This window comes from Siphateles boraxobius, unplaced genomic scaffold (genome assembly GCF_051911475.1).
Source record: "Siphateles boraxobius isolate OS27281-9 unplaced genomic scaffold, OSU_SipBor_1 7, whole genome shotgun sequence".
In the NCBI taxonomy this organism is placed as follows: domain Eukaryota; kingdom Metazoa; phylum Chordata; class Actinopteri; order Cypriniformes; family Leuciscidae; genus Siphateles; species Siphateles boraxobius.
In genome coordinates this window covers 24,473,186-24,488,019 of record NW_027509197.1, presented here as the reverse complement: position 1 = coordinate 24,488,019, position 14,834 = coordinate 24,473,186, and the positions used below count along the sequence as shown (strand labels likewise).

The 14,834-nt window shown below is 43.3% G+C and overlaps 1 protein-coding gene across 10 annotated transcripts in view; it reads right to left on the bottom strand.

Moving 5' to 3' along the window:
- dachd (dachshund d) overlaps nt 1-14,834 on the bottom strand; it is a 117,281-nt gene that overhangs the window by 48,631 nt on the left and 53,816 nt on the right. For all 10 annotated transcript variants that reach the window (XM_077215603.1, XM_077215604.1, XM_077215606.1 and 7 more), the window contains exon 2: nt 5,420-5,535. In XM_077215603.1, the coding sequence (XP_077071718.1) occupies nt 5,420-5,535 (116 nt within the window). The remainder of the gene's footprint in view (nt 1-5,419; nt 5,536-14,834) is intronic.

Here is a 14,834-nt window from a genome sequence, read left to right as displayed (position 1 = left end):
TATATAATTAGATAATAAAATCCTAAACAACAACTGTGAAATATATTATTATGGAGATAAATAATTTTTAAACCATTCTGGTACAGCACTGAACCACTACTTGACGTAAAATGTAAAATCTGGGTCCTGAAGCAGTCAAAAACCAGTTGAGAGCCACTGCTACACCTACAAGCATTCATGAGCAATTGTATTCACGTTTATGGGTCCTCTTCTACATTATCATTCACTATTGTTCCAGAGAGATAGTTTAGTTCATTAGATCACAAATAACATCCATCATAGGCTACAAGGGGGTTTGACTGTAACATCTACATCAGAGTACCCATCCACAAACTGTTCTTCACATCAGCAACAAGTCCACTCGTAGTGCCCGTGCACGTCTGAGCATCACAACGAGCGACCCACTCCTTCTTCAATTAGCATTCATTAGTATGCCAAGCACCAATAGCAGATCGCAATGTTTCGACTTTTGAAAGTCACCTTTAGATTCAGACCCACATGTCTGTTTTTTTCACAGACACAAGGATCTCTTCAGCCACATATAAACAGCCAAACATAAAAGAGAACGAGCGGGCAGACGGGGCGTAAGATGGGGACGAGGGGAGGGGACAAATAAAGAATCACTAGGTACTGTCATACTGCGCACAAAACAGCAAATAATAGAGATGGGGTCTGATCGTAGCCCTTGGAGCAGCTGTCATATTAAATAATAATGAAGGATCTATTAATATGCAAAGGAACCAGCAGCAGCCTGGCTTAACGCTGTCATGCCTCTGAATATTGTCAGAATGTTCATTATTAATTAACATGCGGGCTGCCCCATACCTGCTCAATGTCAGAACATTCTTATAACAAATAAGAAATGTATGTGCCTCCTTCCACTAATAGTGTAATTAAATTAAGATCAGATTAACTTCACATCAGTACACAAAGAGTGACTTAGCCATGCTTATGATAAGAAAGTGCTTATCTACTGACTCAATGGTGCACGCTCCTAATAGAGATCAAGGCTAAATGTGACTATTTACTCAGTATATTTTCAAAAATGAGCTCTGTTTCAGTGACTATTGAGAACCGATCGCACACACAAAGCTGAGGTTGTGCCAATGAGGACTGGATTGTTCCGTCTGCATTAGAGCCAAATACAGCACATCAATTATAAGCTGCCGACACTCGGTTGAGGAGAGTCACATTAGAGTTGACTGATCTGTTTATGACAGTGTAATCTTGCATCTGCGTGAAGGCCTCATGTTTCATTAACCTCTTTTTGTGTCTATTCTCCCAGTCTTGCTGCATTTCTAGTTGATTGTGTCCACCTAATGACAGACTGATGGAATGATACTCTGATGCCATTACCTGAATAGCTGTAAAACACTGTTCACTGTCTTCAGTATATATATATATATATATATATCATTCTAATATAATGATTTATTTTTCAAGAACATTTCTCATTAATATCAATGTTGAAAACAGTTATGCTATATTTTTCTGAAAACTGTGATAAAAAAAAAAATCAGGATGAATATAAACTTTAAAATAACAGCATTTATTTGAAATAGAAACCTTTTGTAGCATCATAAATGTTTTACTGTCAGTTTCGATCAGTAAATTACATTCAAGTTCTTCATACAAGTTTTTTTAAATCTTACTGACCTCACCACAGACTTTTGAATGGTAGTATATGTAAATAATGTCAAATTATAAATCCATTTCATGGTTCTTATTTCTGTCAAACCCAGAGCAAATGACCTGTAAGAGTAATTTCTGGTCAATATAGTAATCTGAGACCAACAGTGAGATAAAAATGGCTCTATTCTAGCGAAGTAACTGGGGTGCTAAATGACATGCAACTGGAAGGAAAACATCTCAAGTGTTGGGTTAACACTGTTGTGCACAAAGGCCCTGAACATTTGCCAACATTACAAATACACTCTTTTATGATGATGTTACATCAACAAGTATAGAGCTGTTGTCTACATTTGCTCTCCCCATCCTGGTGCTGGTCAAGATAACTGAGATCCAAGAACCGAATGCGAGCAACTCTCATTGCATCTACTCATTGTATGCCGCTTCATCAAACAACCGAAGACCCTTACAAACTTGATTGTATAAGATGTTACTTTTCTTTAGATGTTTCAACCAAAATGTCAAGATCAGAGCCTCTCTCATGGTTTAAAGGCTTGGATATCAAAGGGTTTTTGTCATGGGTTCTAAGGACTAAATAAGAGAAGACTCTCATCCTGGGCTCTACCACTGGCCTTTAAGTTCATGTTTCTAAACAAGACACTGATAGGCTGACCTCACTCAAACATAAAGGCAGGGTTCCAACACATTTTTCATTTCAAAATTCCATACTTTTACAGAATCTCATTTTCAAACCTCTCTGTAGATATTCGGACCATAATTAACATAAATGGTTCATACAGAATTGTGTTCAGATTTATATTTGGGTTATAGTAGTCATCTGTAAATATTTTTATTTTCTCAGGGTTTCTTTCATTGATTTTCTCAAAGTGACAACATACTGAGCCACTAATATAAGAAATAAAAAAGTACAGATTTTTGCATGCACACGAGAAACTTTTTTTGTGCACTCGAGAAACTATTCACATGCGCACAGGAATTTTTTGCATTTTTACGCATTACAATTTTTGTTTTATATATACTATAACCATTTCCTTTGTGAATCAATGCCATCTCAAGGCCTAATGTCCAATTTAATGCATCCTCTGTGGTGAAACCATGACGCGAAATGGGCTGATGGCATTAGCCAAGTTCAAGGGTCTATAAAAAAGACTGGTATTGTTAAAAAAAAAAAAAGTGCTTAGAATTTGGCTTTTCATATTTCAGGGCATTATGGTCTACTTTAGGTCTGGAAATTCTGCAAATCAAATTCCATACTTTTCCAAACTGCGTAGGAACACTGTAAATGGGCAGTTGGACGCAGTTTCCCAAGCAGATTGTTTCACTAATGCTTCTGCGGCATCATTCAAAATGACCAGTTCTGTTGTCAAGCTGGAATTTCAAAAGTTTCCTCCTCAGAAATATCATATCGGATTGCAAAAAGATATAAAATACAGGAAATAAATTAGGTTTGTGCATAAACTATTTTAGATTAGTGTAACTCAAGTAACACGTTTTAATGCGTTCCCTGTAAACTGGACCCATGACTTTGGTGTTGCTAGCGCTACTGCTCTATTGTTTGAGCTACAGTATAATCTGAAAATTATAAATATATATATATATTTTTTTTTAAGTGTTGTGTTTGAGATGTCCCAAAGAGTGGTGGCCAAATTCACGACTACATTGTGACATACTGAAATGTGCTGGTAAATTCAAATTAAAATACAGACTAAATTTAATTTAAATATAATTGTTAAGAAATATATTTAAATTAAATTTAGTCTGTATTTTAATTTGAATTTACCAGCACATTTCAGTATGTCACAATGTATGAATATATCACTTTATAATAACTTTCCTTTATGTGCCTTCACGTAAAGTTGGAAATTTCATGATTACAAGCACATGAAAGTCATATTTACAAGTGGATATATATATATATAAGATATATCTATAATCTAAATATAGATCAGTGAATGAAAGAAAGTCTGTAGTGAATTATAATGAATAATTTTTGATCAATGTACGGAACATTCACAATTCAGGGTTTGGATTATGTAACAAATATTTAGTTTTGATACAATGTATAAATAAGTCATAGAAATGTAAAATGTACATATTTTTAAATTCAGTGTAGTTCAAATGTATTTATTTGGGTTTATTGTTAACAATATAATTATTATTTTATTGTTTCTGTGTTTTGTTTCTGATTTGAATTTGTGACTGAAACAGTTACTTAAACAGAGGTATGAGTTTCCCAGGTGCACTTAACTCTTTCCCCGCCAGCGTTTTTGAAAAAAGTTCCCAGCCAGCGGCAGCATTTCTTATCATTTCCACAAAAGTTTCATGGCCCCAAAAATATTTTTTTGTTATGAATATCTAAACATGCGAAACGTCAGAAGAAAGAACAGATCCTCTGCTTTTAAACAAAATCAAAAATGTTTTATTCTAGCTTAATCCATTCCTTTTTTATCAACACTTGAATGTGGGAAAGTTTAATAAAAAAGCAACATTTTGAGCAAAAAGCTGAGAAAAATGAGTTTTTGTCAAAGACTACGTCTAGATCTGATTCAGAATGATGATCAAAATATAGATGGAGTAGATTGAGTCCATTAACCCCACCAAAGCTTTCACAGTCCTATGCCACTTCCTGGGTCGTCATTTTATTCAGTAATATTAGTCAGTTTTGATTTTTATGCTGTTTAATGTTGATGATTTTACATATGGATCTGCTTACAAATTCTATAGTTTGTTTCTGCTTCTTCTTCACATGTGTTTTATTTCGGATATTCAGTACTCTTTAAGAAGATGTGTCATAGCGCTCTCTGCCGTACGGTATAACAGTGAAAACACGGAAAGACGGACATTTCTGTCAATGGTGAGGAAAGAGTTAACATTCTAACATTATATAATTCTAACCACGATTAAATAAGATGACTGGTCAGTATTAGTGCTAACAATGCCCAAATATTAAGTTATATTTCTAGGGAATACGCATACGGATAAAATGCATAGCTTAGTGGCATTCGATAAAGTAAATGCTTGTAAATGTAAAGTCATCATGAAGTCTGCTTGTCTGAAGATTTATTGTTAGCTTGTTGTGTAACAGCAAAATAATGTGCCTTATAGGACAGAAAACATCATACTTTGCAATGAAAAAATAATAATAACACAAATGGTTTGGTTTAAAAATGATGAGTATATGGCTTTGTGTTAAATAATTGCTCAAGAATCCACAAAAGAGATTTAAGTTATACTATACATTAGGAAGGAGTGAACCATAACCGAATGAGTGTGTGTTATTAAAAGATGGCAGAACAACCGAGAGCACGATATGTAAATCAGGACCCTTTCTCGTGAGTGACTTCAAAGCTGCTACAATGAAAACCAGCCATAAATAGAACAAAAGCATAAGAGTTGCTCCAGGCAAACTGAAGGCACAAACGGTTGTTGTTGATTCTTGTGGTGATAAGCTCACTTTAACATCACGACGGCCTATGTACATTTAGCAGTGAAGTGGATTTAATCGGGCTAATTAAAATCCACTCAAGGCAGAATGCAGCATCCACTATAATAATCTGGAAGAGAACAACTCTCCACTCCAATTTATTCAGGAGCTGTGGTTGCACAGGGGGGGGGCTTGCTGGGAAGGGAGGGGGGCCGACGGGAACGGTCAATGGTTCTGGCTGGTAGTTTGGATGAGGACTGTCAGATTTTGCAGTCTGCCATTTAACGGATGTGCAGCGGGTCGCTACGAGAACGGGCCGGGGCGTGGGAGGTCTGCGCGAGTTACCTGTGGGGGGAATGATTCCCGGCGACATGAGGCCTGGCACAGAGTGCGGCATGATGTGAGGGTTCTCCGGCGATGTCACACTCTGGGTCCGTTTCGGAGGCCTCCCGGGTCTTGAGCTAAAACAGAAGTGAAGTGGCGGAAAGGGGGAGGTAGAGGGAAGTGGAGAGAGAAGGGGAGGGGTGAGGGACAGAGGTTGCCGTTAACATTCGGACCAGAACGCAATTCCATTCCGAAGAGCTAACATGTACTGTAAATAAATTCATTTTCAAGGACAGTTGCTTTTTGCTGCTCGACATAATAGACTTCCATAACTAATTAGATTACACAGTGAATTCATTTCCTTTATTGAAGATCAACCACTTTTTGATGCATAATTCATGACCCGCACCTCGTTACCTGCCCTTCTGTATTAATATCCCTACACTATTTGAATTACCTCGTTTGCATATGCTAAAATCCGGCCATGCGGCTTTCAGCCTGGAAATTACATGTTAACTTGTTATAATTATTGCAGTCAGGCCACTATTGATTTATGAGACTTTTAAAAACCAAATATGTGTAGTTCTAGTAATGAATGATATTCTACGGATCTTTAGGAAATTAAAAAGAAAAAGGCTGCCTTAGGAAACGTTCTGCTTGCTTGATTTAATAGGAGTCGTAGCTGGAAGCTGATGTGACTGAGTGACTCAGACCTGTTGTGCGTTTATGATTGAAACTTTTATTACTTGAAATGAGTGACCAAGATCACACAATGATTAATGACGCAACAATTGCCAAATCCGACGGAGGAAAAAAAATAAAGATATTTTTCACACATTACAACGTTATTTTCATCAGCCCATGCATTTTTCCACTCTAATTTCGGCAACAACAAAAAAGTAGCTTGCGTAATCTCACAGAAATATTTATTTACAGAGAGCATCCCTAATAAAATTGTGGTTGTTACCAAGAGCGCTTCAGACAATGGGGTTTTTACTCAAGACTTTTTACCAAAAAAACAAAAAGTGATTCCATCCCCTGTGCTTTTTCAAAACTAACTACATACCAAAATCATTCAAAATATGATGAGTTGGTCAACTGATATATGCAAACCTATTATGTAGCATTGTTCAATCCTATTTACTGATGAACAAGACCCTCCATTCATGTTCATCATTCAATCAAAACACTGTAAGAAGCAATCAATCAATCAATCAACCAACCAACCAACCAATCAATTTTTATGTGCTACCTAATGTTAACAATTAAAAATTATAAAAAAATTATTTAAATAAATAAATAAATAAATGTCGTTGTTACCAGGGAGAAAAGCACATTTTCAGGGCATTGCCTATATTTCACAGCACTTGCGTTACAATGGCATATCACAACATGATTGAAAGAGACCTTCATTACCTCAAGGATTCGTTCTTTGCTTTTCCAGTGACTAAACAGGGTCTCATTTTCATGGCCAAAAAAAAGCAGAAGAGTTCATTATGGCTCAAGGCCAAAAAACTCACTTATTCATGTACCACCAAATTCTGTCATGTGCATCAGTTTAGTCCATTTACAGACTGAGCAAATGAGCAGCATTTCATTGCGTTTTATCATGTTCTATCCCTGACAGGCATGAAATTGAAACAGAAATTCTTTACTTCGCACAGTAAAAACAGAAGAGGCCATAAACTCCATGCTCAGAGTTTTAGCCATGAGAAAGAGCAGTACTCGATATAGTCAGGCCTGGGGCCATTCACACTGTAAGGAGTTTGAACCATATCAGCCTGTTCAGATGTGACAGAATCATTTCCACATCGCATCACATAACGGAAATAGAGACATCATCTACTTCATACCTCATATAAATGTTCCAGTAGGGATTTCACACTTATTTTAGGTTCATCTTTAGGAATCTTTCAAATTCATCTTTGCGGTGTCCCTTCTGTTCATAATTGCCATGCATCAAGTTATTTATTGCTGTTCTATTTGATGTAATTATGCTAATCTCTTAACTTGAAATTAACTTTAGTTTTTTTAGAAGAATAATTTGCAGAAAAATTATTCTGTCATTATGCTCTCACCTTCATGTAGTTTCAAACTCTTAAATTTTCGTTATTTTGGGCAGGATGTTCAAGCTGCTCTTTTTCATACAACAAAAGTGAACATAGAATGGGGCTGTCAAGCTTAAAAAAAAACATTAATTTTTCATATCAAATTCGCATATTTGTAAATAACCACTCAAATTTCCATCTTTTCCTTACATAAATCTATGACTTCAGCTTCTGAAGCTTTTTGTCATTTTACAGGCTTGACATTCTGAACATGCTAAACTTCTTGAGCATTCAACAGAAGAAAATCAGCCATGCAGGATTGGATGAACATGAGGGTGAGTAAATAATAAAACCATTTTAATTTTTGGAAGAACTATCACTTTAAATATAGCACTTTATCCGAGTTTTGTTGTTTTGCTGTCATCACTTTCAATGTACTGAGCTGAATTATTTATGAAAGACCTCAACAGACGACATGTGATGGTAAAAGCCTTCCTCCCTCCTCCCTCAACAATGCCAAAAGCAGAAAAAACTTGGACAAAAAAATGAACAAAATGTCACATCAACTTTAGCTCCAGGAAGAGCAGGGGATTGTGAACAAAGCAGACGTTTAAGCTGCGAGCTGTGGTGGGATCTGCTCACGGAGTGTTTACACCATATCTGACGAAGGTAGTATAGAGTCGAAGAGGAGAACAGTGTTTTTTTATAGGCTGTAGCAGCAATATTTTAACTTAACAATACATATTTAACAGGACAGTTCACCTTTGTTTGTTTTTTCATCATGTCGTTTCTTTTGCTGAACAAAAAAGGCGCAATAAATTGCAAAAAGCAGCATGAAAGTCTTAAAATTCACAATACTCATTTTTTTAAACCACACCATACCATTGTGTGAGGAACAGACTGCAGCATCCAATTAATGAACAAATCATTCTTTAGAGTCAGATCTTTTCACTGATCTTTTCACTGAACTGATTGAATCAAAAGCAGTCTGAATGCTTCGTTCATGAATCAGACTGATCCAGTTCTTCAGTTCAATTGAATAATTATATTTTTCCGTTCACTTACAGAACTATAGCACAAGAGTCATATAGGATACTTTTATGTTCCTTTTATGGAGCCTCTGCCTAATTTCGAATCTCCCTTTGAGCTCCAGTCCCCATTCATTACAATTGTATAAAAGTATAGGCCTATTCTTTAAAATTTCGTCTTTTTTTGTATTCCAAATCAAGCAAAATTAAATGTCATACAGGTTTGAAACAACAGGAGCTTGAGTAACAGTTTTTTGTTACACTTTGTTTGATGATCCACTTTAGACATTCTGCTTACTATAAGTAACTTTGCAACTATATGTCAACTAACACTTTAGACAGTTAGGTTAAGGTTTGGGTTGGGGTTAGTAGAATAAGTTGACAATATCAGTATGACATGACAATAACAAAATTACAATAAGTTTACTTATAGTCAGTAGTATGTCTGTTGGGGGACCATCAAAATAAAGTGTTAGCAGATATTAGGAAGACAGTCTACAATCTTTTTTTTTCTAAGAGCGTACTAACACTGTTACGATGTGGTAGAAATGAAGCGGAGAGAGAATCCAAATGCAAGCACTTTAATAAAACAAACAGGTAATCCAATGGACTCAGGACAGGAACACGGAACAGCTACAAGCAACATCAAAACAACGACCGACAAAACACAACTGAAGCACAGGGGTTTAAATACACAGGCAAACAAGATAACGAGGGGGCAGGGCTAATTAGAGACACCTGGAGAGACTAATAAACAAGAAAAACTACAAAGGACTACAAAACATGGCACAGGACAGGAAATAACAAAAGTCAACACAAGACAAGGAAAACATAAGACAGGAATCGTGACATAGCCCCCCACTTAAGGAGCGGATTCCAGACGCTCCTCATGAACAGTCCAGGAGGGAGGTGGAGCAGAGGCGGACCCGGGGGCGGGATGGAGGGCCAGGCCCATGGAGCGGAAGAGGACCTGGATACTGCGGCAGGACGGAAGGCCAGGGTGGAGCATGATGTGCAGGCGGCCAGGGTGGAGCAGGCAGTTCAGGCGGCCAGGGCGAAGCAGACGACCCATCGGGCGGCCAGGGCGAAGCAGACGACCCATCGGCGGCCAGGGCGAAGCAGACGACCCATCGGGCGGCCAGGGCGAAGCAGACGACCCATCGGGCGGCCAGGGAGGTGAAGACCCCTCGGGCGGCCAGGGCGGTGAAGACCCCTCGGGCGGCCAGGGCGGTGAAGACCCTTCGGGTGGCCATGGCGGTGAGGATCTTTCTGGTGGCCGTGGGCCCCTAAGTTGCCATGGCGAGGACCTACTACCCCCCCCCCAAAAAATTTCTTAAGGGTAGTTACGGGGTCATAGGCAGGAACAGACACCGGCTCAGGCTCAGGAACAGGAACAGACACCGGCTCAGGCTCAGGAACAGTCAGAGACGCCGGCTCAGGCTCAGGAACAGGAACAGACGCCGGCTCAGGCTCAGGAACAGGAACAGACGCCGGCTCAGGCTCAGGAACAGGAACAGACGCCGGCTCAGGCTCAGGAACAGACGCCGGCTCAGGCTCAGGAACAGACGCCGGCTCAGGCTCAGGAACAGACACCGGCTCAGGCTCAGGAACAGACACCGGCTCAGGCTCAGGAACAGACACCGGCTCAGGCTCAGGAACAGACACCGGCTCAGGCTCAGGAACAGACACCGGCTCAGGCTCAGGAACAGACACCGGCTCAGGCTCGGGAACAGACAACACACGCACGGGCTCGGGAACAGACAACACACACTGGGGCTCGGGAACAGACCACACACACACTGGCTCAGGAACAGACAACACACACACTGGCTCTGGCTCGGGAACAGACAACACACACACGGGCTCGGGAACAGACCACACACACACTGGCTCTGGCTGGGGAACAGACAACACACACACTGGCTCTGGCTGGGGAACAGACAACACACACACGGGCTCGGGAACAGACAACACACACTCGGGCTCGGGAACAGACCACACACACACTGGCTCGGGAACAGACCACACACACACTGGCTCGGGAACAGACAACACACAGAATGGCTCGGGAACAGACAACACACACACTGGCTCAGGAACAGACAACACACACACTGGCTCTGGCTCGGGAACAGACAACACACACACGGGCTCGGGAACAGACAACACACCCTCGGGCTCGGGAACAGACAACACACACACTGGCTCGGGAACAGACAACACACAGAATGGCTGGGGAACAGACACTGGCTCCGGTTCTGGAACAGACACCAGAACAGAAACGGCCACAAGGACAGACGTAAACACAGAAACAAACATAGAGCGATCAGGTTCAGGCGTGACTTGAACAGTCTCTGAATCGGCAGACGTGACTTGAACAGTCTCTGGATCGGTGGACGTGACTTGAACAGTCTCTGGATCGGCGGACGTGACTTGAACAGTCTCTGGATCGGCGGACGTGACTTGAACAGTCTCTGGATCGGCAGACGTGACTTGAACAGTCTCTGGATCGGCAGACGTGACTTGAACAGTCTCTGGATCGGCAGACGTGACTTGAACAGTCTCTGGATCGGACGGGACCAGCGGCGAGGACTCTGGGCTGACAGGAAGTACAGGGAGGACTTCCAGGCATTGCGGGACGTGGGAAGTCCTCTTCCTCTTCCATCTCCGAGAGCGAGAGGGCGCTGGGCTGGACGGAACCAGTGGTGAGGGCGCTGTGCTGGACGGGACCAGCGGTGAGGGCGCTGTGCTGGACGGGACCAGCGGTGAGGGCGCTGTGCTGGACGGGACCAGCGGTGAGGGCGCTGTGCTGGACGGGACCAGCGGTGAGGGCGCTGTGCTGGACGGGACCAGCGGTGAGGGCGCTGTGCTGGACGGGACCAGCGGTGAGGGCGCTGTGCTGGACGGGACCAGCGGTGAGGGCGCTGTGCTGGACGGGACCAGCGGTGAGGGCGCTGTGCTGGACGGGACCAGCGGTGAAGGCTCTGTGCTGGACGGGACCAGCGGTGAAGGCTCTGTGCTGGACGGGACCAGCGGTGAAGGCTCTGTGCTGGACGGGACAAGCGGTGAAGGCTCTGTGCTGGACGGGACCAGCGGTGAAGGCTCTGGCTGGAACTGGCTGACGTGAAGCTCTGGCTGGACGTGGCTGACGTGAAGCTCTGGCCGGACGTGGCTGACGTGAAGCTCTGGCCGGACGTGGCTGACGTGAAGCTCTGGCCGGACGTGGCTGACGTGAAGCTGAGGCATGTCGTGGTGAAGCTCAGGCATGTCTTGGTGAACGTGAAGAACAGGTGATGACTTGAACAGTCTCTGGATCGGCGGACGTGACTTGAACAGTCTCTGGATCGGCAGACGTGACTTGAACAGTCTCTGGATCGGCAGACGTGACTTGAACAGTCTCTGGATCGGCAGACGTGACTTGAACAGTCTCTGGATCGGCAGACGTGACTTGAACAGTCTCTGGATCGGCAGACGTGACTTGAACAGTCTCTGGATCGGCAGACGTGACTTGAACAGTCTCTGGATCGGCAGACGTGACTTGAACAGTCTCTGGATCGGCAGACGTGACTTGAACAGTCTCTGGATCGGCAGACGTGACTTGAACAGTCTCTGGATCGGCAGACGTGACTTGAACAGTCTCTGGATCGGCAGACGTGACTTGAACAGTCTCTGGATCGGCAGACGTGACTTGAACAGTCTCTGGATCAGCAGACGTGACTTGAACAGTCTCTGGATCGGACGGGACCAGCGGCGTGGACTCTGGGCTGACAGGAAGTACAGGGAGGACTTCCAGGCATTGCGGGACGCGGGAAGTCCTCTTCCGTCTCCGAGAGCGAGAGGGCGCTGGGCTTGGACGGAACCAGTGGTGAGGGCGCTGTGCTGCTGGACGGGACCAGCGGTGAGGGCGCTGTGCTGGACGGGACCAGCGGTGAGGGCGCTGTGCTGGACGGGACCAGCCGTGAGGGTGCTGTGCTGGACGGGACCAGCGGTGAGGGCGCTGTGCTGGACGGGACCAGCGGTGAGGGCGCTGTGCTGGACGGGACCAGCGGTGAGGGCGCTGTGCTGGACGGGACCAGCGGTGAGGGCGCTGTGCTGGACGGGACCAGCGGTGAAGGCTCTGTGCTGGACGGGACCAGCGGTGAAGGCTCTGTGCTGGACGGGACCAGCGGTGAAGGCTCTGTGCTGGACGGGACCAGCGGTGAAGGCTCTGTGCTGGACGGGACCAGCGGTGAAGGCTCTGGCTGGAAGTGGCTGACGTGAAGCTCTGGCTGGACGTGGCTGACGTGAAGCTCTGGCCGGACGTGGCTGACGTGAAGCTCTGGCCGGACGTGGCTGACGTGAAGCTCTGGCCGGACGTGGCTGACGTGAAGCTCTGGCCGGACGTGGCTGACGTGAAGCTCAGGCATGTCGTGGTGAAGCTCAGGCATGTCTTGGTGAACGTGAAGAACAGGTGATGACGTGGCGTGCCACGGGAGGAAGCTCTCCAGACATCTGGAGAGTGCCTTTCTCCAGTCCAGACCGGAGAGATCGGGGAGCTCCCTCGGGTCGACCTCCTTAGCCCCCAGCCGGTAACACATCTTAATCGCCTCATCACCCAGAGAGCAGGAGGCAGCGAGGGGAACAAACCCCCAGGTGTACTGGAACAGATCAAGGCTTTCCAGGGCCAAGGCCGCGATCTGTCCAGCGAACTCCCGGTCTAGCCTGTGTAGATCAGGCGGGATCCGTGCTGCTGGATTCATATTTGTGGTCGGTCGTTCTGTTACGATGTGGTCGAAATGAAGCGGAGAGAGAATCCAAATGCAAGCACTTTAATAAAACAAACAGGTAATCCAATGGACTCAGGACAGGAACACGGAACAGCTACAAGCAACATCAAAACAACGACCGACAAAACACAACTGAAGCACAGGGGTTTAAATACACAGGCAAACAAGATAACGAGGGGGCAGGGCTAATTAGAAACACCTGGAGAGACTAATAAACAAGAAAAACTACAAAGGACTACAAAACATGGCACAGGACAGGAAATAACAAAAGTCAACACAAGACAAGGAAAACATAAGACAGGAATCGTGACAAACACGTACTAAGTGTGTGTGTGTGTGTGTGTGTGTGTTTGGCCTGGTAAACCCTCCATTATGGGGAGAAAATATCCACACAAAGGTGGCAATATCTGAAATCCTTATCCTTGTGGGGAAATGTTTTGGTCCCAATGAGGAAAACAGTGTATAATTCATACTAAGTGATGTTTTTTGAAAACGTAAAAATCCAGTTTAGTGTTATGGGATAGAATATACAGTTTCCACAGTATAAAAATCATTGTGTATATGGAAAGTCCCCATAAAACACAAAGTGTGTGTGCGTGTGTGCGTGTGTGTGTGTGTGTGTGTGTGTGTTTGGTCAATTGCTTGTATTTAATTTATGGCAGCAGCTAGCATTTTGGAAAAACAAGTTGGAAACAAAACTGAATCACATCAAGTGTTTGAAACTGAAATCCCCATCATGCGACAGCGCGGAAGGTTTTCACTTAAAACAGCACGGCCTGTACTCATATGTTCAAGAGGATACTGCAGTCATTTAGCTGAGATATGCATAAGCATTCTCTGCTGTTTGTCGCTTCTGTAAACAGCGATTATGGGGCCACTGAGGACGAAGGGAGAACAAGAGCTGGACCTTCACGAAAGAACAAGTACAATTTGTCATGTGGTGGATGCTGAGTCCTTAAATAGCCCAAAAAAAGTCCTCAAAAGTAGGCTATTAGAGCACAACAATGGTTCATGAGATCCACTTGTGTCTGAGATATGCCCTGTGCACTCCACTACTGGATGTCACCACTACCAAACTTAGTTATATCCTTTTTCCTTTTCCTTTTTTTTAGGATATTTTTCCATACAATGGTAGAAGCAAGGCTATCGGTGACGTTTTGCTGAGCGCGACGCTGACAAATTCAAATAAACAAGATGTTCACCCCTAGAGGGAAAACGCAATGTTTGCTTGCATTCATTTATTAGATGAAGCTGAGTGGTTTGTATTACTCAGAAGGTAAACATTTGAAATTAGCTGCAAAATGCAATGCAGACACAGCCAACCAGTTATTAATGAAGAGGGTTACAACCAGGGTGCAAATAATGGGAAGTGGGGTATTTAGGTTTTGACCCTCTAGCCTCAAAGGAAGTGGGAATAAGAAGGTTTAAATGATCTAATAAGTACTTTGACTAAACAGTTTTAGTTTTACATATTAAGAGCGTCCGAGTATAATGTTAAGAAAAAAAAATAGTTTGCACATTTTCTCGTGGTATGAATAATCTGTATAAATACCTGTACATGGATATAGTATGTGTGTGTGTTCTGCTATACTGC